Below are 23,873 nucleotides of genomic sequence, written 5' to 3' on the forward strand. Positions count from 1 at the left end.
CTGGCTGGCGGATAGAAAACAGAGAGTTGGAATAAACGGCTCGTTTTCGGAGTGGCAGGCAGTGACCAGCGGGGTGCCGCAAGGATCTGTCCTGGGACCCCAGCTGTTCACAGTATATATAAATGATCTGGATCAGGGAATTGGATGCAATATTTCCAAATTCGCTGACGACACTAAACTAGGAGGAGGGGTGGGCTCTGATGAGGATGTCAGGAGGCTACAGTGCGATTTGGACAGGTTGGGGGAATGGGCGGATACGTGGCAGATGCACTATAATGTGGATAAATGCGAGGTTATCCACTTTGGGGGTAAAAACAGGAGGGTAGATTATTATCTAAATGGCAATAGATTGGGAGATGGGGAAGTGCAGAGGGACCTGGGTGTTCTTGTGCACCAGTCACTGAAGGAGAGCATGCAGGTGCAACAGGCGATTAAGAAGGCAAATGGTATGTTGGCCTTCATATCAAGGGGGTTCGAGTATAGGAATAGGGATACCTTACTACAGCTGTACAAGGTGCTGGTGAGACCGCATCTGGAGTATTGTGTACAGTTTTGGTCGCCCCATCTGCGGAAGGATGTTCTTGCCATGGAAAGAGTGCAACGGCGATTCACCAGGCTGATACCTGGAATGGCGGGAATGACCTACGAAGAGAGATTAAATAGTTTGGGCTTGTACTCACTGGAGTTTAGAAGATTGAGAGGGGATCTCATCGAAACATATAAAATTATGGCAGGCCTGGACAGGCTGAATTCAGAGAGAATGTTTCCAATGGCCGGGGAGCACAGAACCAGGGGCCACAGTCTAAAAATAGCGGGCAAATCATTTAAAACAGAGATGAGGAAGAATTTCTTCACTCAAAGAGTGGTGAGCCTGTGGAATTCCCTGCCACAGAGGGCTGTGAAGGCTAATTCAATAAATATTTTCAAGAGAGAATTGGATATATTTCTGAAGGCTAAGGGGATTAAGGGTTACGGAGAAAAGGCGGGGACGGGGTACTGAACTGGTAAGATCAGCTATGATCTCAGACGAAGATCAGCCATGATCTCATTGAATGGCGGAGCAGGCTCGAAGGGCCGAATGGCCTACTCCTGTTCCTATCTCTATGTTTCTATGTTTCAAACCCTCTCGCTATGAAGGCCAACATACCATTTGCCTTCTTAACCGCCTGCTGCACCTGCATGCTTACCTTCAGCGACTGGTGCACAAGGACACCCAGGCCTCGTTGCACTTCCCCTTCTCCCAATCTATTGCCATTCAGATAATAATTCAGATAATAACTCGCTACCACAGGGAGTAGTTGAGGTGAATAGCAAGAGATGCATTTAAGGGGAAGCTGGATAAACACATGAGGGAGAAAGGAATAGAAGGATATGTTGATGGGGTGAGATGAAGAGGGCTGGGAGGAGGGTCGTGTGGAGCTTAAACACCGGCACAGACCAGTTAGACCGAACGGTCTGTTTCTGTGCTGTAGATTCTGTGTAATTCAGCGTAATGCGTTCTGTTGTCACTCACGCTCTGTAATGTATTTGCAAGTTCACTAATCAAAGGGTGCGGAGGTCAGTTGTTGTGCTCTACCCAGAATCGGAAACCCTGATCACTTGTGGTCTTCCAGGCTTTGAGGGCGCCAAGTACTCACCCCATAGGGTGTCCGTCAGCCGTGGCTCAGTGGGTAGCACTCACGCCTCCGAGTCAGAAGGTTGTGGGTTCAAGTCCCACTCCAGAGACTTGAGCACATATTTGTGATTTCAGTCCTGCTCCAGCAACGAGTGCTTAGGATTTGGAATGCACTGCCTGATAGGGTAGTGGATGCAGATTCAATGGTATTGTTGTGAGGAGGATGCAAAGAGGCTTCAAGGTGATTTAGACAAGTTGAGTGAGTGGGCAAATACATGGCAGATGCAGTATAACGTGGATAAATGAAATTATCCACTTCGGTAGGAAAAACAGAAAGGCAGAGTATTATTTAAATGGTGATAGATTGGGAAATGTTGATGTACAGAGGGACCTGGGTGTCCTTGTACACCTGTCACTGAAAGCAAACATGCAGGTGCAGCAAACAGTTAGGAAAGCAAATGGTATGTTGGCCTTCATTGCAAGAGGATTTGAGTACAGGAGCAAGGATGTCTTACTACAGTTATACAGGGCCTTGGTGAGACCACACCTGGAGTACTGTGTGCAGTTTTGGTCTCCTTACCTAAGAAAGGATATACTTGCCATAGAGGGAGTGCAGCGAAGGTTCTCCAGGCTGATTCCCGGGATGGCAGGACTGTCGTATGAGGAGAGATTGGGTCGACTAGGCCTGTATTCACTAGAGTTTAGAAGAATGAGAGGGGATCTCATTGAAATGTATAAAATTCTGACAGGGCTAGACAGACTGGATGCAGGGAGGATGTTCCCCCTGGCTGGGGGGTCCAGAACGAGGGGTCTCAGGATACAGGGTAGGACATTTAGGACTGAGATGAGAAATTTCTTCACCCAGAGGGTGGTTGAACCTGTGGGATTCTCTACCACAGAAGGCTGTGGAGACCAAGCCACTGAATATATTTAAGAAGGAGATACAGGCACCGACGGGACCGAGCTGTTGCCGTTCGATCAAAACTGCTGGACATGTTGAAACATACGGAGATTTTCAGCTCAGTGTGAATCAACAAACCCTGTTGCTTAGCAACAGCTTCAAAACAGTCGGCTGCAGCTTAAAAGCGTCTCTAGCTGAAGCTGTTGCTTCGCCACAGACCTTGCAGAGCCTGACTGGGGGAAAAAAAAGCAACGAGAAGTAAAAAAACTTACAGGAAACGGCTCCTGAATTTTGCCGGTAGATAGAGCTTTCCGGACTTTTAACCTCCGGATAAACCAAAGTTTCCTGTAGATAGATTTCAAGACACAAAAGGCATTAAGGGGGGTGGGGAGAGAGCGGGAATATGGTATTGGGATAGAGGATCAGCCATGATCGTGTTGAATGGCGGAGCAGGCTCGAAGGGCCGAATGGCCTACTCTGCTCCTATATTTCTAATAGCCTTTGAAAGGGAAAAAACTGCAGGGATATGGGGAAAGAGCTTGGGGAGTGGGACTAACTGGATTGCTCTTCGAAAGAGCCGGCGCAGACTCACTGGGCCTTGTAGCCTCCTCCTGTGCTGTGTTGTACTATTTTATGATTCTATGAACCCTTATGATTTTACACTCAAACTGCTTTTTTTTCCCCTCTCCAAATTATGCAGATATCCAATCGGATGGGCCTCCTCACTCACATGTATCGTAGCTTTGAGAAATCCAAAATTGCTGGATTTTGTCAAAAGCTAGCAGAAGGTAATTTTTTTTTAAATGAACACTTACAACTATTTTCTGATATGTTCTGGTGCCAGCCCACAAATTAACCATAGTTGCCGTGGCTTGGTGGGTAGTGCTCTCGCCTCGTGATTTACTAGTCCCACTCCAGACGCTTGAGCCCGTGATCTAAGCAGACACTTCCGACGCAGCGCCGAGGGAGTGCCGTGCTGTCGGAGGTGCCGTCTTTTTCGGTTGAAGTGCGGATAAAGGATAGTCTACCTGTGGAGGTAAAAGATCCCGTGACACAGGGACCGGTAGCGTAGTGGTAATGTCACTGGGCTAGTAATCCAGAGGGCTGGACGAACGATCCGGTGACGTGAGTTCAAATCCCACCAAGGCAGCTGGGGAATTTAAATTCAGTTAATTAAATAAATCTGGAATAAAAAGCTCCTTTCATTATTGGTGACCATGAAATTACCGGATTGTCGTAAAAACCCACTGATGTTCTTTAGGGAAAGAAATCTGCCGTCCGTACCCGGTCTGGCCTGTATATGACTCCTGACCCACAGCAATGTGGTTGACTCTTAACTGCCCTCTGAAATGGCCTAACAAGCCACTCAGTTGTCTCACCACCACCTTCTCGAGGGTAATTAGGGATGGGCAATAAATGCTGGCCTTGCCCACCTAGCGACGCCCACATCCCATGAACGAATAAAAATAAAATGACACTATTTCGACGAACAGCAGGGGAGTGAGTTCTCCCCGGTGTCCTGGGCCAATATTTATCCCTCAACTCACATCCATTAAACAGATTATCTGGTCATCATCACATTGCTGTTTGTGGGAGCTTGCTGTGCGCAAATTGGCTGCTGCGTTTCTTACATTACAACAGTGGCTACCCCTCAAAAAAATATTTCATTGGCTGTAAAGCACTTTTCGGATGTCCTGAGGTTGTGAAAGGCACTATATAAAGGCAAGTTTGTCTTTTATTTATTGAATTCAATTTCACAACTTGCCACGGTGTAGATTGGAACTCCTGATCTCTAGGTTGCTCGTCCAGGAGCATAACCACTGGGGTACCCTGCCCATTCTCAGTATGTAAAGTGGTGTTGGGAATTTTTAAAAATTCGTTCCTGGGATGTGGGCGTCACTGGCAAGGCCAGCATTTATTGCCCATCCCTAATTGCCTTTGAGAAGGTGGTGGGTGAGCCACCACCTTGAACCACTGCAGTCCTTGTGGTGAAGGTGCTCCCACAGTGCTGTTCGGGAGGGAGTTCCAGGACCCAGCGACGATGAAGGATTGGCGATATATTTCCAAGTCCGGATGGTGTGTAACTTGGAGGGGAACTTGCAGGTGGTGGTGTTCCCATGTGCCTGCTGCCCTTGTCCTTCTAGGTGGAAGAGGTCGCAGGTTTGGGAGGTGCTGCCGAAGAAGCCTTGGCGAGTTGCTGCAGTGCACCTTGTAGATGGTACACACTGCAGCCACGGTGCACCGGTGGTAGAGGGAGTGAATGTTTAAGGTGGTGGATGGGGTGCCAATCAAGCGGGCTGCTTTGTCCTGGATGGTGTCGAGCTTCTTCGAGTGTTGTTGGGGCTGCACTCATCCAGGCAAGTGGAGAGTATTCCATCACACTCCTGACTTGTGCCTTGTGGATGGTGGAAAGGCTTTGGGGAGTCGGGAGGTGAGACACTCGCCGCAGAATACCCAGCCTCTGACCTGCTCTTGTTATCACAGTATTTATGTGGCTGGTCCAGTTAGGTTTCTGGTCAATCGTGACCCCCCAGGATGTTGATGGTGGGGGATTCAGCGATGGTAATGCCGTTGAATGTCAAGGGGCGGTGGTTAGACTCTCGCATGTTGGAGATAGTTATTGCCTGGCACTTGTGTGGTGCGTATGTTACCTGCCACTTATCAGCCCAAGCCGGAACGTTGTCCAGGTCTTGTTGCATGCAAGCATGGACTGCTTCATTTTCTGAGGAGTTGCGAATGGCGCTGAACACTGTGCAGTCATCAGCGAACATCCCCACTTCTGACCTTTTGTTGGAGGGAAGGTCATTGATGAAGCAGCTGATGATGGTTGGGTCTAGGACACTGCCTTGAGGAACTCCTGCAGCGATGTCCTGGGGCAAATTTGCTGGAGTTCTTTGAGGATGTAACGAGCAGGGTGGATAAAGGGGAACCAGTGGACGTGGTGTATTTGGATTTCCAGAAGGCATTCGATAAGGTGCCACATTAACGGTTACTGCACAAGATAAGAGCTCACGGGGTTGGGGGTAATATATTAGCATGGATAGAGGATTGGCTAACTAACAGAAAGCAGAGAGTCGGGATAAATGGGTCATTTTCCGGTTGGCAAACTGTAACTAGTGGGGTGCCACAGAGATCAGTGCTGGGGCCTCAACTATTTACAATCTATATTAATGACTTGGATGAAGGGACTGAGTGTAATGTAGGCAAATTTGCTGCTGATACAAAGATAGGTGGGAAAGCAAATTGTGTGGAGGACGCAAAGAATCTCCAAAGGGATATCGATAGGCTAAGTGAGTGGGCAAAAATCTGGCAGATGGAGTTTAATGTGGGAAAATGCGAGGTTATCCACTTTGGTAGGAAAAATAAAAAAGCAAATTATTACTTAAATGGGGAGAGATTACAAAATACTGAGGTACAGAGGGATCTGGGGGTCCTTGTACATGAATCACAAAAAGTTAGCATGCAGGTACAGCAAGTAATTAGGAAGGTAAATGGAATGTTGGCTTTATTGCAAAGGGAATGGAGTATAGGGGTAGGGAAGTCCTGTTACAACTGAACAGGGCGTGATGAGACCACACCTGGAGTACTGCGTATAATTTTGGTCTCTTATTTCAGGAAGGATAAACCTGCATTGGAGGCAGTTCAGAGAAGCTTCACAAGGTTGATTCCGGAGATGAAGAGGTTGTCTTATGAAGAAAGGTTGAGCAGGTTGGGCCTATACTCACTGGAGTTTAGAAGAATGAGAGGGGATCTTATTGAAACATGTAAGATTCTGAAGGGGCTTGACAGGGTAGATGCAGAGAGGATGTTTCCCCTCGTGGGGGAATTTCGAACTAGGGGGCATAATTTCAGAATAAGGGGGCACCCTTTTAAATCGGAAATGAGGAGGAATTTCTTCTCCCAGAGGGTCGTGAATCTTTGGAATTCTGTTCCCCAGAGAGCTGTGGAGACTGGGTCATTGAATATACTTAAGGTGGAGATAGACAGATTTTTGAACGATAAAGGAGTCGAGGGTTATGGGGAGCGGGCAGGGAAGTGGAATTGAGGCCAAGATCAGACCAGCCATGATCTTATTGAATGGCGGAGCAGGCTCGAGGGGCCAAAGGACCTACCCCTGCTCCTACGTCTTATGTTCTTATGGGCTGAGATGATTGACCTCCAATAACAACATAAGAAATAGGAACTTCGAGCCTGCTCCGCCATTCAATAAGATCATGGCTGATCTTCTACCTCATCTCCACTATCCTGCACTTTCCCCCATATCCTTTGATTCCCTTAATATCGAAAAATCTATCGCTCTCTGTCTTGAATATGCTCAACGACTGAGCACCCACAGCCCTCTGGGGTAGGGAATTCTACAACTACAGCCATCTTGCTTTGTGTTAGGTATAACTCCAGCCAGTAGAGCGTTTTCCCCCTGGTTCCCATTGACTTCAATTTATCTAGGGCTCCTTGATGCCACACTTGGTTAAATGCTGCCTTGATGTCAAGGGCAGTTACTCTCACCTCACCTCTGGAATTCAGCTCCTTTGTCCATGTTTGGACCAAGGCTGTAATGAGGTCTGGAGCCGAGTGGTCCTGGCGGAACCCAAACTGAGCATCAGTGAGCAGGTTATTGGTGAGTAAGTGCCACTTGATAGCACTGTCGACGACATCTTCCATCACTTTGCTGATGATTGAGAGTAGACTGATGGGGCTGTAATTGGCCGGATTGGATTTGTCCTGCTTTTTGTGGACAGGACATACCTGGGCAGTTTTCCACATTGTTGGGTAGATGCCAGTGTTGTAGCTGTACTGGAACAGCTTGGCTAGAAGCGCAGCTAGTTCTGGAGCACAAGTCTTCAGCACGATAGCTGAGATGTTGTTGGGGGTCCATAGCCTTTGATAGGCGACCCAGTATGACGCCTATCTCCGTCAGCAAGGGAAATCTACATGGAAGTGGGGGGTGAATGGAGAGAAGAAAACACATTTAAAAATATCGTTTTAAAAATTATTTTCAGGGGCAGTTGCTGGAGACCCTTTGTGTCTCAGTTTGTTCCGAAGAGCGGGCCAGGAACTTGCCCGGCACGTCGTGGCTGTGCTGCCGAATGCGGACAAGGTAAATTACAATGATACACATGGTTGTCAGAATCAATCGGGCTTTTGAGCTCGTGACATCTGCCGTCTCAATTTTTCACCAAAATCAAAATGTGTAAATACAGAGAGAAGTTGCATTTCTGCTGCGCCTTTCACGACCACTGGACATCCCAAAGCGCTTTACAGTCAATGAAGTATCTCTTTTCAAGTGTAGTCACTGTTGTAATGTAGGAAACGTGGCAGCCAATTTGCGCACAGCCAGCTCCCACAAACAGCAATGTGATAATGACCAGATAATCTGTTTCAGTGATGTTGGTTGGGGGATAAATATTATCCAGACCTCCCCAGCTCTTCTTTGAGTCGTGGCTGTGGGATCTTTTACGTCCTCCTGAGAGAGCAGACGGCACCTCTGACAGTGCAGCGCTCCCTCAGTACCGCGCTGTGAGTGTCAGCCTAGATTTTGTGATCAGGTCTCTCGAATAGGACTTGAACCCATGACCTTCTGACTCAGAGGGGACAGTTCTACCTGCCAAGCAAGCCATGGCTGATATGGTAGCGGGATTTCGGGGCTTTCAGCCACCCCCTCCACACTGGTTGAATTTTGAATCAGTTAAGGTCCAGTATTGTGCGGCATCTCCTGTCTTACAGGAGTCCGCACCCCTAACAAGAAAAACTCAACCTTCTGGGACTGCACAGGAACATTTAGAGACCAGGTTAAGAGTGTTGTTGGAGGCGCAGGCAGTGCCGTATCACACAAAGGTAAGACAGCAAGGGGTCGGGCGGTGTGGTGGGAGGAACATGTGCACAGAATCCAAGCTGACGCTCCAGTGAAGCAGTGAGGGAGCGCTGTACTGTCGGAAGTGCCGTCTTTTGGGGGAGACGTTAAATCGAGGGCCCCGTCTGCCCCCTCAGATTCGAAGAAGAGCAGGGGAGTTCTCCCCAGTGTCCCGGCCAACAATTTATCGTTTTAAAACAGATTAACTGGTCATTAGCACATTGCTGTTTGTGGGAGCTTGCTGTGCGCAAATTGGCTGCCGCGTTTCCTACATTACAACAGTGACCACACTTCAAAAGTACTTCATTGGCTGTAAAGCCCTTTGGGACGTCATGAGGTCGTGAAAGACTCGATAGAAATGCAGGTCATTTTTTTTTTTAAGTTTCAGTTGGCGTGGGTGCGGTTTCTGCACGTTGACTGGGGTCTCTCAGTCCCCTCTCCCTCAGGGAGATATCTGTACACTGACTGGTGTCTCTCAGTCCCTCTCCCTCAGGGAGATATCTGTACACTGACTGGAGTCTCTCAGCCCCTCTCCCTCAGGGAGATATCTGTACACTGACTGGTGTCTCTCAGTCCCTCTCCCTCAGGGAGATATCTATACACTGACTGGTGTTTCTCAGTCCCTCTCCCTCAGGGAGATATCTATACACTGACTGGTGTCTCTCAGTCCCTCTCCCTGAGGGAGATATCTATACACTGACTGGTGTTTCTCAGTCCCTCTCTCCCTGAGGGAGATATCTGTACACTGACTGGTGTCTCTCAGTCCCTCTCCCTGAGGGAGATATCTATACACTGACTGGTGTTTCTCAGTCCCTCTCCCTCAGGGAGATATCTATACACTGACTGGTGTTTCTCAGTCCCTCTCCCTCAGGGAGATATCTATACACTGACTGGTGTTTCTCAGTCCCTCTCCCTCAGGGAGATATCTATACACTGACTGGTGTCTCTCAGTCCCTCTCCCTGAGGGAGATATCTATACACTGACTGGTGTTTCTCAGTCCCTCTCCCTCAGGGAGATATCTATACACTGACTGGTGTTTCTCAGTCCCTCTCCCTCAGGGAGATATCTATACACTGACTGGTGTCTCTCAGTCCCTCTCCCTCATGGAGATATCTGTACACTGACTGGTGTCTCTCAGTCCCTCTCCCTCAGGGAGATATCTGTACACTGACTGGTGTCTCTCAGTCCCTCTCCCTGAGGGAGATATCTGTACACTGACTGGGGTCTCTCAGTCCCTCTCCCTGAGGGAGATATCTGTACACTGACTGGTGTCTCTCAGTCCCTCTCCCTGAGGGAGATATCTGTACACTGACTGGGGTCTCTCAGTCCCTCTCCCTCAGGGAGATATCTGTACACTGACTGGTGTCTCTCAGTCCCTCTCCCTCAGGGAGATATCTGTACACTGACTGGTGTCTCTCAGTCCCTCTCCCTCAGGGAGATATCTATACACTGACTGGTGTTTCTCAGCAACTCTCCCTCGGAGATATCTGTACACTGACTGGTGTCTCTCAGCACCTCTTCCTCGGATATATCTAAACACTGACTGGTGTCTCTCAGTCCCCTCTCCCTCAGAGATATCTATGCACTGACTGGTGTCTCTCAGTCCCTCTCCCTCAGGGAGATATCTGTACACTGACTGGTGTCTCTCAGCCCCTCTCCCTCGGAGATATCTGTACACTGACTGGTGTCTCTCAGTCTTTCTCTCCCTCAGGGAGATATCTCTACACTGACTGGTGTCTCCTTCCCTCTCTCGGGGAGATATCTCTACACTGACTGGTGTCTCTCAGTCCCTCTCCCTCAGGGAGATATCTGTACACTGACTGGTGTCTCTCAGTCCCTCTCCCCCGGGAAGATATCTGTACACTGACTGGTGTCTCTCAGTCCCTCTCTCCCTCAGGGAGATATCTGTACACTGACTGGTGTCTCTCAGTCCCTCTCCCTCGGGGAGATATCTGTACACTGACTGGTGTCTCTCAGTCCCTCTCCCTCAGGGAGATATCTGTACACTGACTGGTGTCTCTCAGTCCCTCTCTCCCTCAGGGAGATATCTGTACACTGACTGGTGTCTCTCAGTCCCTCTCCCTCGGGGAGATATCTGTACACTGACTGGTGTCTCTCAGTCCCTCTCCCTCAGGGAGATATCTGTACACTGACTGGTGTCTCTCAGTCCCTCTCTCCCTCAGGGAGATATCTGTACACTGACTAGGGTCTCTCAGTCCCTCTCCCTCAGGGAGATATCTGTACACTGACTGGTGTCTCTCAGCCCCTCTCTCCCTCAGGGAGATATCTGTATACTGACTGGTGTCTCTCAGCCCCTCTCTCCCTCAGGGAGATATCTGTACACTGACTGGTGTCTCTCAGTCCCTCTCTCCCTCAGGGAGATATCTGTACACTGACTGGTGTCTCTCAGTCCCTCTCCCTCAGGGAGATATCTGTACACTGACTGGTGTCTCTCAGCCCCTCTCTCCCTCAGGGAGATATCTGTATACTGACTGGTGTCTCTCAGTCCCTCTCCCTCAGGGAGATATCTGTACACTGACTGGTGTCTCTCAGTCCCTCTCTCCCTCAGGGAGATATCTGTACACTGACTGGTGTCTCTCAGTTCCTCGCCCTCGGGAAGATATCTGTACACTGACTGGTGTCTCTCAGTCCCTCTCCCCCGGGAAGATATCTGTACACTGACTGGTGTCTCTCAGTCCCTCTCTCCCTCAGGGAGATATCTGTACACTGACTGGTGTCTCTGTCCCTCTCTCGGGGAGATATCTGTACACTAGTGTCTTTAGAATGACAAAAAGATTCGACAGGGTAAATACAGAGAAACTATTTCCTCTGGTGGGGGAATCCAGAACAATGGGGCATAATCTTAAAATTAGAGCCAGGCCGTTCAGGGGTGAAATCAGGAAGCACTTTTTCACACAAAGGGTAGTGGAAATCTGGAACTCTTTTCCCCCAAAAAGGCTGTGGATGCTGGGGGTCAGTTGAAATGTTCAAGACTGAGAACGATAGATTTTTGTTGGGTAAGGGTATCACGGGGCCAGCATGGAGTTTTGAAGTCCAGATCGGCCATGATCTAATTGAATGGTAGAACTGGCCTGGAGGCTGAACGGTCTCCATCGATTAGAATCATTGGTCGTCTTCTGTGCCGTAAATTTCATTTGGCCCAACGTGTCTGTGCCGGCCGACAAAGAGCTCTCCAGCCTAATCCCACTTTCCAGCTCCTGGTCCGTAGCCCTGTAGGCTACGGCACTTCAAGTGCGTATCCAAGTTCCTATGTCCCAGTGACTCGCCCTCGGGTAGATATCCGCACACTCTTGCGTCTTTATTGGGGAGAGAAGGAAAGCATTATGGGGTTAATTTTAACAACAGCTTGCATTGATATCGCGCCTTTAACATAGTAAAACGTCCCCAAGGCTCTTCACAGGAGCTTTATCGGGCAAAGTTTGATACCGAACCACATGAGGTATTAGGACAAGTGACCAAAAGCATGGTGGAAGAGGTAGGTTTTAAGGAGTGTCCTAGAGCGAGAGGTAGAGAGGGTATTCGAGAACTTGGGGCCTGGGCAGCTAAAGGCATGGAAACCAATGGTGGTGCAATTAAAATCGGGGATGCGCAAGAGGCTGGAATTGGAGGGAGGCAGAGATCTCGGAGGGTTGGCGGAGGTCGCAGAGAGATGGTCGGCCGGGAGCCAGTGTAGGTCAACGAGCACATGGGTGCGACTAAGGATGCAGGCAGCAGAGTTTTGGATGAACACAGCCTTACCAACTGTGTACGGTGGGAGGCCAGCAAGGAAGAGCATTGGAATAGTCTACAGGTAATAAAGTGATGGATGATTGGTTTCAGCAGCCGATGAGCTGAGGCAGGGGCGGAGACGGGCGATTTTAGAGGTGGAAGTGGGCGGTCTTGGTGATGGAGAGGATATGTGGTCGGAAGCTCAGCTCAGGATCAAATTAAAAAAGAGATTAGGAGAGCGAAGAGGGGGCATGAAAAAACACTGGCGGGCAAAATAAAGGAAAATCCCAAGGTGTTTTATAAGTATATTAAGGGCAAGTGGATAACCAGGGAAAGAGTAGGGCCCATTAGGGACCAAAGTGGCAATCTGTGTGTAGAGCCGGAAGATGTAGGTGAGGTTTTTAATAGAAACATAGAAGATAGGAGCAGGAGTAGTCCATTCGGCCCCTCGAGCCTGCTCCGCCATTTAATGAGATCATGGCTGATCATCCAAATTCAGTACCCTGTCCCTGCTTTCTCCCCATATCCCTTGATCCCTTTAGCCTTAAGAAATATATCTCACTCCTTCTTGAATATACTTAATGTATTGGCCTCTAGAGCATCTAGTCTGTCTAGTCCTGTTAGAATTTTATAAGTTTCAATGAGATCCCCTCTCATTCTTCTAAACTCCAGCGAACATAAGCCCAATCGACCCAATCTCTCTTCATACGTCATTCCTGCCATCCCAGGTATCAGTCTGGTGAATCTTCGCTGCACTCCCTCCATGGCAAGAACATCCTTCCTCAGATAAGGTGACCAAAACTGCACACAATACTCAAGGTGTGGTCTCACCAAGGCCCTGTACAACTGCAGCAAGACATCCTTGCTCCTGTACTCAAATCCTCTTGCTACGAAGGCCAACATACCATTTGCCTTCTTAACCGCCTGCTTGCTGCACCTGCATGTTTACCTTCAGCGACTGGTGCACAAGGACACCCAGGTCTCGTTGCACTTCCCCTTCTCCCAATCTATTGCCATTCAGATAATAATCTGTCTTCCTGTTTTTGCCACCAAAGTGGATAACCTCGCATTTATCCACATTATACTGCATCTGCCCAATCGCCCAACCTGTCCAAATCATACTAGAGTTTCTCGACATCCTCCTCACAGCACACACACCCACCCAGCTTTGTGTCGTCTGCAAACTTGGAGATATTACATCTAGTTCCCTCGTCTAGATCATTAATATATATTGTGAATAGCTGAGGTCCTAGCACCGATCCCTGCGGTACCCCACTAGTCACTGCCTGCCACTCGGAAAAAGACCCGTATATTCCAACTCTTTGCTTCCTGTCTGCCAACCAGTTCTCTCTCCAAGTCAGTACTTTACCCCCAATCCCATGTGCTTTAACTTTACATGCTAATCTCTTATGCAGGACCTTATCGAAAGCCTTCTGAAAGTCCAAATACACCTCTCTCTCATTAGACCCTATGTTCCCCGACATCTCTGGGTGGTTATTTGTGTCCTCCTTTGTGAAGACAAAACCAAAGTATGTATTTAATTGGTCTGCCATTTCTTTGTTCCCCATTATAAATTCCCCTGATTCTGACTGCAAGGGACCTACGCTTGACTTCACCAATCTTTTTCTCTTCACATATCTATAAAAGCTTTTACAGTCAGTTTTTATGTTCCCTGCAAGCTTACTCTCATACTCTATTTCCCCCCTCTTAATTAATCCCTTTGTCCTCCTTTGCTGAATCCTAAACTGCTCCCAATCCTCAGGTTTGCTCCTTTTTCTGGCCAATTTATATGTCCTATCCTTGGCTGTTATGCCGTCCCTAATTTCCCTTGTTAGCCACGGTTGCGCCACATTTTTTGTTTTATTTTGATGCCAGACGGGAGAAGGCAGGGACAGGGTACTGAATTTGGATGATCAGTCATGATCTCATTAAATGGCGGAACAGGCTCGAGGGGCCGAATGGCCTACTCCTGCTCCTGCCTTTGCCTTCTATGTTTCTATGTCTCTTTTCTCTTGAAAAGAGAAGGCTGAGGGGTGACCTAATAGAGGTCTTTAAAATTATGAGAGGTTTTGATAGAGTGGATACAGAGAGAGTGTTTCCACTTGTGGGGAAGAGCATAACTAGAGGTCACCAATAGAAGATAGTCACCAAGAAATCCAATCGGGAATTCAGGAGAAACTTCTTTACCCAGAGAGTGGTGAGAATGTGGAACTCGCTACCACAGGGAGTGGTTGAGGTGAATAGCATAGATGAATTTAAGGAAAAGCTGGATAAGCACATGAGGGAGAAGGGAATAGAGGGTTACACTGATAGATGAGGAAAGACGGAAGGAGTGGAGCATAAACGCCGGCATGGACTGGTTGGGCCGAATGGCCTGTTTCTGTGCCGTATATCCGATGAATTTGTTACAGTGGGAGGTGAAACGGCTAAGCTGCCGTTGTTGCTTCTCTGCCTCTGTGTGCGGGCAGGTGATGGAGCTGACCCTGTTCCTTTGGAAAGGTTTGGGTGTGCTTCTGGTTTAACCGCTGCTCTTGCTGTTCCAGATACTCTTTGAGGGGGAGCTTGGCCTGACGATAGTCTGCATAGGATCTGTGTGGAACAGCTGGGATTTCCTGAAAGATGGTGAGTTCCGGTGGGGACATCCGTAAAGACCCCTTGCCGTAGCGACCTACAAAGGCGAGCAAGGCTCCCAGGACAGGGCAGCACGGTGGCATAGTGGTTAGCACTGTTGCCTCACAGCGCCAGAGACCCGGGTTCGAATCCGGCCTCGGGCGACTGTCTGTGTGGAGTTTGCACATTCTCCCCGTGTTTGCGTGGGTTTTCTCCGGGTGCTCCGGTTTCCTCCCACAGTCCAAAGATGTGCGGGTTAGGTTGATTGGCTATGATAAATTGACCCTTAGTGTTAGGGGGATTAAATACGTGGGGTTACAGGGATAGGGTGGGATATGTGTTGGTGTAGGGGTTACGGGGATCGGGTGGGATATGTGTCGGTGCAGGCTCGATGGGCCGAAGAGGCCTCTATCTGCACTGTGGGTTTCTGTGATTCTGTGACTCTGCCTCATCAGCAGATCTCAGTTTTGATGGCACAGAAGGAGGCCATTCGGCCCACCGTGCCTGTGCCGGCTCTTTGAAAGAGCGATCCAAATAATCCCACTCCCCTGCTCTTTCCCCCTAGCTCAGCATATTTTCCCCCCTTCAAGTATTTACCATCTCCCTTTTGAAAGTTTTTATTGAATCTGCTTGCCCTGGCCTTTCAGGCAGCGCATTCCAGATCAGAACAACTCGCTGCGTAAAAAGAAAAATTCTCCTCATCTCCCTTCTTTTCCCAATCACCTTAAGTCTGTGTCCTCTGGTTACTGACCCATCTGCCACTGGAAACAGTTTCTCCTTATTTACTCTATCAAAACCCCTCATGATTTTGAACACCTCCATTAAATCTCGCCTTAACCTTCTCTGCTCTAAGGAGAACAACCCCAACTTCTCCCGTCTCTGCACAAAACTGAGTCCCTCATCCCTGGTAGCATTCTATTAAATCTCTACACTCTCTTCAAGCCAAATTTACAATTTATTTTTTTCTTTGTGTCTTTTCGGACGAGACGTTAAACCGAGGCCCCATCTGTCCTCTTGGGTGGGCGTGAAAGATCCCATGGCACTATGAGAAGGAGAACAGGGGAGTTCTCCCCGGTGTCCTGGCCAACGAAGATCATTTTTTTTTTAAAAACACCCGTGATCTGATCATTATCACATTGCTGTTTGTGGGAGCTTGCTGTGCGCAAATTGGCTGCTGTGTTTCCTACATTACAGCAGTGACTGCACTTCAAAAAAATGAAAGTGCTGCACTGGCTGTGAAGTTCTTTGGGATGTCCTGAGGTTGTGAAAGGCGTGATATAAATACAAATCCTTTCTCTTTTCATAGGGTTTCTGGAGGTGTTGAAGGAAGTGGGAAAGGACCTGTCCAAATTTACCCTGATGAAACTGAAACACACCTCAGCGGTTGGTGCAGCCAGTCTTGGTGCCAAACTCGCTGGTTATCATTTACCGATGCAGTACGCGGACCATGTGGACATCTTCTATGTTCACTGCTGTAAAGAAGATTCCATTGGCGAGTCAACAAAATAATTGGCTTTTGGCCAACGAGGCCGTGGGCTTGGGACTTGGAGAGGAATTGATATGGTCTTTCAACATGCCGGATTTTGTATACGTTCCCTGACAACAACAAAAAAGCAATCAGTTTAGTCAAGACCTAATCTCTTGTAGCCACTGTTTTCATCTGATATACCAAGCAATCTCTCTCGGAGAGATATCTGTACACTGACTGGTGTCTCTCAGTCCCTCTCTCTCAGGGAGATATCTGTACACTGACTGGTGTGTCTCAGTCCCTCTCCCTCAGGGAGATATCTGTACACTGACTGGTGTCTCTCAGTCCCCTCTCCCTCGGAGATATCTTTACACTGACTGGTGTCTCTCAGTCCTCTCCCTCAGGGAGATATCTGTACACTGACTGGGGTCTCTCAGTCCCTCTCTCTCTCTGAGATATCTGTACACTGACTGGTGTTTCTCTGTCCCTTGGAGATATCTGTACATTGACTGGTATGTCTCAGTCACTCTCTCCTTCAGGGAGATATCTGTACACTGACTGGGTCTCTCAGTCCCCTCTCCCTCAGGGAGATATCTGTACACTGACTGGTGTCCCTCAGTCCCCTCTCCCTCAGGGAGACATCTGTACACTGACTGGTGTCTCTCAGTCCCTCTCTCTCTCGGAGATATCTGTACACTGATTGGTGTCTCTCAACCCCTCTCTCTCTCAGGGAGATATCTGTACATTGACTGGTGTCTCTCAGTCCCTCTCTCTCTCGGAGATATCTGTACACTGGTGTCTCTCAGTCCCCTCTCTCTCTCTCGGAGATATCTGTACACTGGTGTCTCTCAGTCCCTCTATCTCTCAGGGAGATATCTGTACACTGATTGGTGTTTCTCAGTCCCTCTCTCAGGGAGATATCTGTACACTGGTGTCTCTCAGTCCCTCTCTCCCTCAGGGAGATATCTGTACACTGACTGGTGTCTCTCAGTTCCTCTCCCTCAAGGAGATACCTGGACACTGACTGGTGTCTCTCAGTCCCTGTCCCTCAGGGAGATATCTCTACACTGAGTTTCTCAGTCCCCTCTCTCGGAGATACCTGGACACTGACTGGTGTCCCCTTCTCATGATCCCATAGTAGCTGGACACTTGCTTTGATGCCTGTCTTGGGTAATACGGGGGTGGGGTGATGGGGATCAACATGCATAATTCTCCCCGTGCCGTGAATTTGCGTATTGGGCCTCAGATACTGCTCAGTCGAGAAAGCACACGATGCTGGCGTTCCGCACTGACTGACCCAGCGGACGGACGGGTTGGTCCGAGCAACCTATTTCCGTGCAACTATCACCAGATGAGCCAGGCTAACTTCAGTGCGAGCTGGCTCTGGGTTTGTGCGCACTCATCAGTATTCCCACTGAATGCAGTCCGTTATCAGCAGCACCTGAGCTTCCCTGCCTGTCGCATCACCAGCGCAGCCTGGAGACAAACGCTTTTTCTTCTGAAAAAGTGTCAAAGAATATGTTTACACATTTTTCCAACCAATAATGCAGGAATGCTTTGAACCATGAAAATGCTTCCCCTTGTTCTTTTTTGAACTGCACTAAACAGTGGAGCAGTAGCACAGTCTGGGGGTACAGGTAGCGTAGTGGTTATGTTACTGGACTAGTAATCCGGAGACACAAGTTCAAATCCCGCCACGGCAGCTGGGGAATTCAAATCTACTGGATTGTTGTTAGAAACCCATCTGGTTCACTGATGTACCTTTAGGGAAGGAAATCTGCCGCCCTTACCCGATCTGGCCGATATGTGACTCCAGATTCTCAGCAATGTGGTTGTCTCTTAACTGCCCCTTTGAAATGGCCGCGATAGGCACTCAGTTGTATTGAAGAAGGTGGCTCACCACCACCTTCTCGAGGGCAATTTGGGATGGGCAATAAATGCTGGCCTTGCTGGTGATGCCCACATCCTATATATATATAAAAAAAAATCAGACATGATCTTAAACTGGCTTTGCTGACCTCCCTGATAATATTGTACGATGATAGATAAATCGAGGCCAAAAGGGATAAATTATGAGGACAGGTTACACAGATTAGGCTTGTGTGGTAAACCACTGTTGTTAGTATTGTTGTTCACTGTTAGTACTGTTGTTCACTCTTGCATATTGTTGTACTTGTCTGTGCATGCCTCAGCTGACTCCGCCCCTGGCTCCACCCTCATGGCTGGGTATAAAGGTCGCTGCTCAGAAGCCTCCAGCCCTTTTGGATACCAGGCAACCACAAGAGGCATGCTCTGTTCTTTGGTAATAAAAGCCTGTTTATTACTTTCTCAATCTCCAGTCTTTTGTAGCAATTGATAGTGCATCAATTTTATTACCAAAGTTAAATGTTGGCTGCGGATGCTGATCAACCGATGGCGCAAAACGCTGAGCAGCAGGCGCTGCTGCGAGCCCTCAGACCAACATGCCTGGACCTAGACCCCCAAGAAGCGGGTTCGTCGACTAAATTCGCACAATGGCTGCGTTGCTTTGAGGCGTATCTGGAAGCCTCGACCGTGACTCTTGATGAAAATAAACTGAAAATCCTGGCCTCGAAGGTGAGCCACCAAGTCTATACTTTAATCCAAGATGCGACGACCTACGCGGCGGCTATCGACCTACTGAAAGGGCAGTATGCACGCCCGGTTAACACGGTCTATGCCAGGCACCTTTTAAGATCTCGCAGACAGCAGCCCGGGGAATCGGTGGAAGCCTTCCTACGGGCACTGCGGGTACTCGGACGCGGCTGCGACTGCAAGGAAGTATCGGCCGCGGCACATGCGGAGGGATTGATACGAGACGCTTTCGTTGCGGGTCTAAGGTCCGACTACTCCCGGCAGAGGCTGCTGGAGAAGGGTGAAATAGACCTGACAAAGGCAGTGTCCCTCGCGCTCTCGCTCGACGCGGCCCACAGAAATATGGACGCTTTCTCCCCTCATCGCCCCGCGCCGTGGACGCCGCAATCTTGGGCCATGGGACCGCCACCTCCGACTGCTGCAGCGATGTCCAAGGCACAAAAATGCTATTTTTGTGGCCAAGCTAAACACCCTAGAGCACGCTGCCCCGCGAAGAATGCTACCTGCTCCGGCTGCGGGAAGAAAGGTCACTACGTTAGCGCCTGCAAAGGGAAGACCGCTAACGCCAGCAGCGCTGCGTGCGAACCGTGGGCGCAGCCATCTTGTCCGCCATCTTGGGCTCCCCCAGCCGCGTGGGGATCGGGACCGTGGGCGCCGCCATTTTGTCCGCCATCTTGGACGCCTCCGACTTCAACCACGGGGGAGCCGGACTCAACCACCGCCTCATCTGACGACCACATCGACTCGCTCGACCATACGCTGGCCTCCGTGACGCTGGACCAATCTCTCCCTCATCAACTGTCCAGGTCCATGATGGATATTACGGTAAACGGCCGCGCCACTACCTGCCTTTTTGACAGCGGGAGCACGGAGAGCTTTATCCACCCCGACACGGTGCGCAGTTACTCTCTCCCGGTCCTGCCGACGCGCCATCGGATCTCTTTGGCTTCCAAAGCCCAGTCAGCGGACGTCGGTGGCTACTGTGTAGTGACCCTTTCAGTAAGGGGCACAGAATACAAAAATTTTAAACTTCTGGTCCTGCCCCATCTCTGCGCTGCCGTTCTACTGGGGTTGGATTTTCAGTGCCACCTTAAGAGTGTCACATTAGCGTATGACGGACCCCTCCCCCCACTCACAGTCTGCAGCCAGCAGCTTTTAAATCGCCCGCCGTGCACCATTTGCAGCCTCTCCACCCTTAAAGTCCCCCCCCCCTCCTTGTTCGCTAACCTCACCCGCGACTGTAAGCCCATCGCTACCAAAAGCAGGCGTTACAGTGTTGGGGATAGGAGCTTCATTAAATCCGAGGTAGCGAGACTCCTGAAGGAAGGGATTATTGAAAGTAGCACCAGCCCATGGCGAGCACAAGTGGTGGTAGTGAAGACTGGCGAAAAACAGCGCCTAGTTATTGACTACAGCCAGACGATCAATCGCTACACCCAACTAGATGCATACCCACTCCCCCGCATATCTGACATGGTCAATCAGATAGCACAATACCGGGTGTTCTCGACGATTGATCTGAAGTCGGCATACCACCAGCTCCCCATCAGGGCTGAGGACCGCCAGTACACAGCTTTTGAAGCTGACGGTCGGCTCTATCACTTTCTCAGAGTTCCCTTCGGCGTCACCAACGGAGTTTCTGTCTTCCAACGGGAGATGGACCGGATGGTTGACCAGAACGCGCTCCAGGCCACTTTCCCATATCTAGACAACGTCACCATCTGCGGCCACGACCAGCAGGACCACGACGTTAATCTAGAGAAATTCCTCCGGACGGCCCAGCGGCTGAATCTCACATACAACAAAGACAAATGTATGTTTCGTACTACGCGCCTCGCTATTCTTGGCTGCGTAGTGGAGAACGGAGTCATCGGCCCAGACCCCGATAGAATGCGCCCCCTTATGGAGCTCCCCCTCCCCCACTGCCAGAAAGCACTGAAGAGATGCCTGGGGTTTTTCTCTTACTATGCTCAGTGGGTGCCCAACTATGCGGATAAAGCCCGACCCCTCATCAAGTCCGCCTCCTTCCCCCTGACAGCAGAGGCCTGTGCAGCCTTCACTCTCATAAAAGGAGACATTGCGAAGGCCACAATGCACGCTGTGGATGAGTCCCTTCCTTTTCAAGTGGAGAGCGACGCATCCGACTTTGCCCTAGCTGCAACCCTTAACCAGGCGGGGAGACCCGTGGCCTTTTTCTCAAGGACCCTCCAGGGCCCCGAGATTCGACACTCCTCTGTCGAAAAGGAGGCCCAGGCCATTGTGGAAGCCGTGCGACATTGGCGGCATTACCTGGCCGGAAAACGATTTACCCTGCTCACTGACCAGCGTTCAGTGGCTTTTATGTTTCATAATAAGCAGCGGGGCAAAATCAAGAATGACAAGATCTTAAGGTGGAGAATCGAACTCTCCACCTACAATTACGATATCTTGTACCGGCCCGGGAAACTCAATGAGCCCCCAGATGCCCTATCACGTGGTACGTGCGCCAACGCGCAGGTTGATAGGCTACAGACCCTCCACAATGACCTCTGCCACCCGGGGGTCACCAGGTTCTTCCATTTTATCAAATCCCGTAACCTGCCCTACTCCATCGAGGAGGTCAGGACCATGACCAGGAACTGCCAGATCTGTGCCGAGTGCAAGCCGCATTTTTATAGGCCAGACAGAGCGAGCCTGATCAAAGCCACGCGCCCCTTCGAGCGGCTGAGCATCGATTTTAACGGGCCCCTCCCCTCCTCTGACCGCAATGTGTACTTCCTCAATATAATTGATGAGTACTCCCGTTTCCCGTTTGCCATCCCTTGCTCGGACATGACCAGTACCACGGTCATTAAATGTCTGAATGACCTCTTCGCCTTGTTCGGTTTCCCTAGCTATATCCATAGCGACAGGGGCTCATCTTTTATGAGCGACGAACTTCGGCAGTACCTGCTCGCGAGAGGCATTGCTACAAGCAGGACCACCAGCTACAACCCCCGGGGTAACGGCCAGGTGGAAAGGGAGAATGCGACAGTCTGGAAGGCAGTCCTTTTAAACTTAAAATCTAAGGGCCTTCCGACCTCCCGCTGGCAGGAGGTCCTCCCTGCGGCGCTCCATTCCATTCGGTCGCTGCTCTGTACACCCACCAATGCCACTCCTCACGAGAGAATGTTCTCCTTCCCCAGGAAGTCCACGTCGGGGATTTCGCTACCAACATGGCTGACTTCTCCAGGTCCCGTCCTACTGCGGAAGCACGTGAGGACCCATAAGGCGGACCCCCTGGTCGAGAGGGTGAGCCTCCTCCACGCCAACCCGCAGTATGCTTACGTGGTGTACCCGGACGGGCGGGAGGACACAGTCTCCATTCGAGACCTCGCACCTGCAGGTGCTCCTGAAACACCCTCTTCGCCACCCACCGCTACTCCTGCCTACCCCCAGGACACAGTCCCCGCACGAGACCTCGCACCTTCGGGTGCCTCTGAGAGACCACCATTGCTACCTCCCATTACCCATGCTCTGACCCCTGTAGACGGCATGCAGCAGCCCCAGGGTCCGCCACCTGCTACACCTCCTCTGAACGAGACACCGGGTTCACCATTGGATGCTGCACCATCACCGCCGCTGCTGCGACGCTCAGGACGGCTTACAAGGCCTCCTGATAGACTTCAGTACACGAATTTTTAGTGCACTTCACCCCGCCGGACTCAATTCTAAACAAGGGGTGAATGTGGTAAACCACTGTTGTTAGTATTGTTGTTCACTGTTAGTACTGTTGTTCACTCTTGCATATTGTTGTACTTGTCTGTGCATGCCTCAGCTGACTCCGCCCCTGGCTCCACCCTCATGGCTGGGTATAAAGGTCGCTGCTCAGAAGCCTCCAGCCCTTTTGGATACCAGGCAACCACAAGAGGCATGCTCTGTTCTTTGGTAATAAAAGCCTGTTTATTACTTTCTCAATCTCCAGTCTTTTGTAGCAATTGATAGTGCATCAGCTTGTATTCCCTTGAGTTTAGAAACTTAAGGGGTGAACGGATGCGAGATGTTTTTAAGATGATGAAAGGATCCGATGAGGTAGATAGACCAATGTCCCCTCCGCAGGTGCCGGTGCGCCAGCTTTTAACTAGGAAGAACCGCATAGCCCGTTTAAAGGGGTAGCGCGGGCTTCCCCCGCCCCCCCCCCAAAAAAAAATTAGAGGGAACATTGAGAGAGCAACAATTTTGCCCTGGCGAGGGTATCCAGAACAAGGGGGCCATAAGCTTCAAATTAGAGCTAGGCCGTTCGGGAGCGAAAGTGAGAAAGGCAGAGGAGGAGGGGAGAACCCTGCAGCGAGAATCCCAGCAACAGTCGCAAGATGATCCAGTCATTTATCACATTGCTGTTTGTGGGAGCTTGCTGTGCGCAAATTGGCTGCCGCGTTTCCCACATTACAACAGCGACTACACTCCAAAAAGTACTTCATTGGCTGTGAAGCGCCTTGAGACGTCCGGTGGTGGTGAAAGGCGCTATATAGATGCAAGTCTTTATTGTTTGCGGTGTCGGTATCTGTAGGGAGTTCTTGTAGTGGTGTAACTGTGTATGTACAGACAGAAAGTGAACACGCACAGCCTCCTGGTGGCAAGCTCTCGCCGATTTCCCTCATTTTGAAAAGGTAATCGGTTTATTTTTGTACTGAACGGGTGTTAATTTACAACCAAGGTTCACTTGGATCAAATAACTGGTACAATCTTAAAAAAAATAAAAATAAGGCGTTTCAGGAATTACACTTTCACTTTAGGGTATTGAAGCAGTCCTTTTTTTTTTCTTCTTTACGGTTCTGATTAATACCCAGCACAAGCACAGACCGACCTAGCCTCTGTCTTCAGCAAAGAAAAGGGAACGCACGCAGGCGAATAGCCTCGCTGGAGAGTGAATGTGCAGCACAACCTCTTCAGCCAGCTGTGGATCAGTGGGCAGCACTCTTGCCTCCGAGTCAGAAGAATACAACTAGGAGCAGGAGTAGACCATTCGGCCCTTTGAGCCTGCTCTGCCATTCAGTAAGATATATAGTGATAGTTGAGTAATAAAGATTGGCCAGGACACCGGGGAGAACTTCCCCTTCTCTTCAA

General features: G+C 49.8%; 1 protein-coding gene across 1 annotated transcript in view; it reads left to right on the forward strand.

Moving 5' to 3' along the window:
- nagk (N-acetylglucosamine kinase) overlaps positions 1-18,502 on the forward strand; it is a 45,077-nt gene extending 26,575 nt beyond the window's left edge. Inside the window, exons 5-8 of the mRNA XM_086010962.1 lie at positions 3,217-3,304; positions 7,517-7,614; positions 14,641-14,719; positions 16,014-18,502. Of these exons, the coding sequence (XP_085867088.1) occupies positions 3,217-3,304; positions 7,517-7,614; positions 14,641-14,719; positions 16,014-16,216 (468 nt within the window). The 3' untranslated portion in view covers positions 16,217-18,502. The remainder of the gene's footprint in view (positions 1-3,216; positions 3,305-7,516; positions 7,615-14,640; positions 14,720-16,013) is intronic.
- Positions 18,503-23,873: the final 5,371 nt, after the last annotated feature.

The sequence above is a fragment of the Somniosus microcephalus genome, chromosome 18 (genome assembly GCF_052327205.1).
Source record: "Somniosus microcephalus isolate GS21.2 chromosome 18, FLI_Smic_1.0, whole genome shotgun sequence".
NCBI lineage: Eukaryota > Metazoa > Chordata > Chondrichthyes > Squaliformes > Somniosidae > Somniosus > Somniosus microcephalus.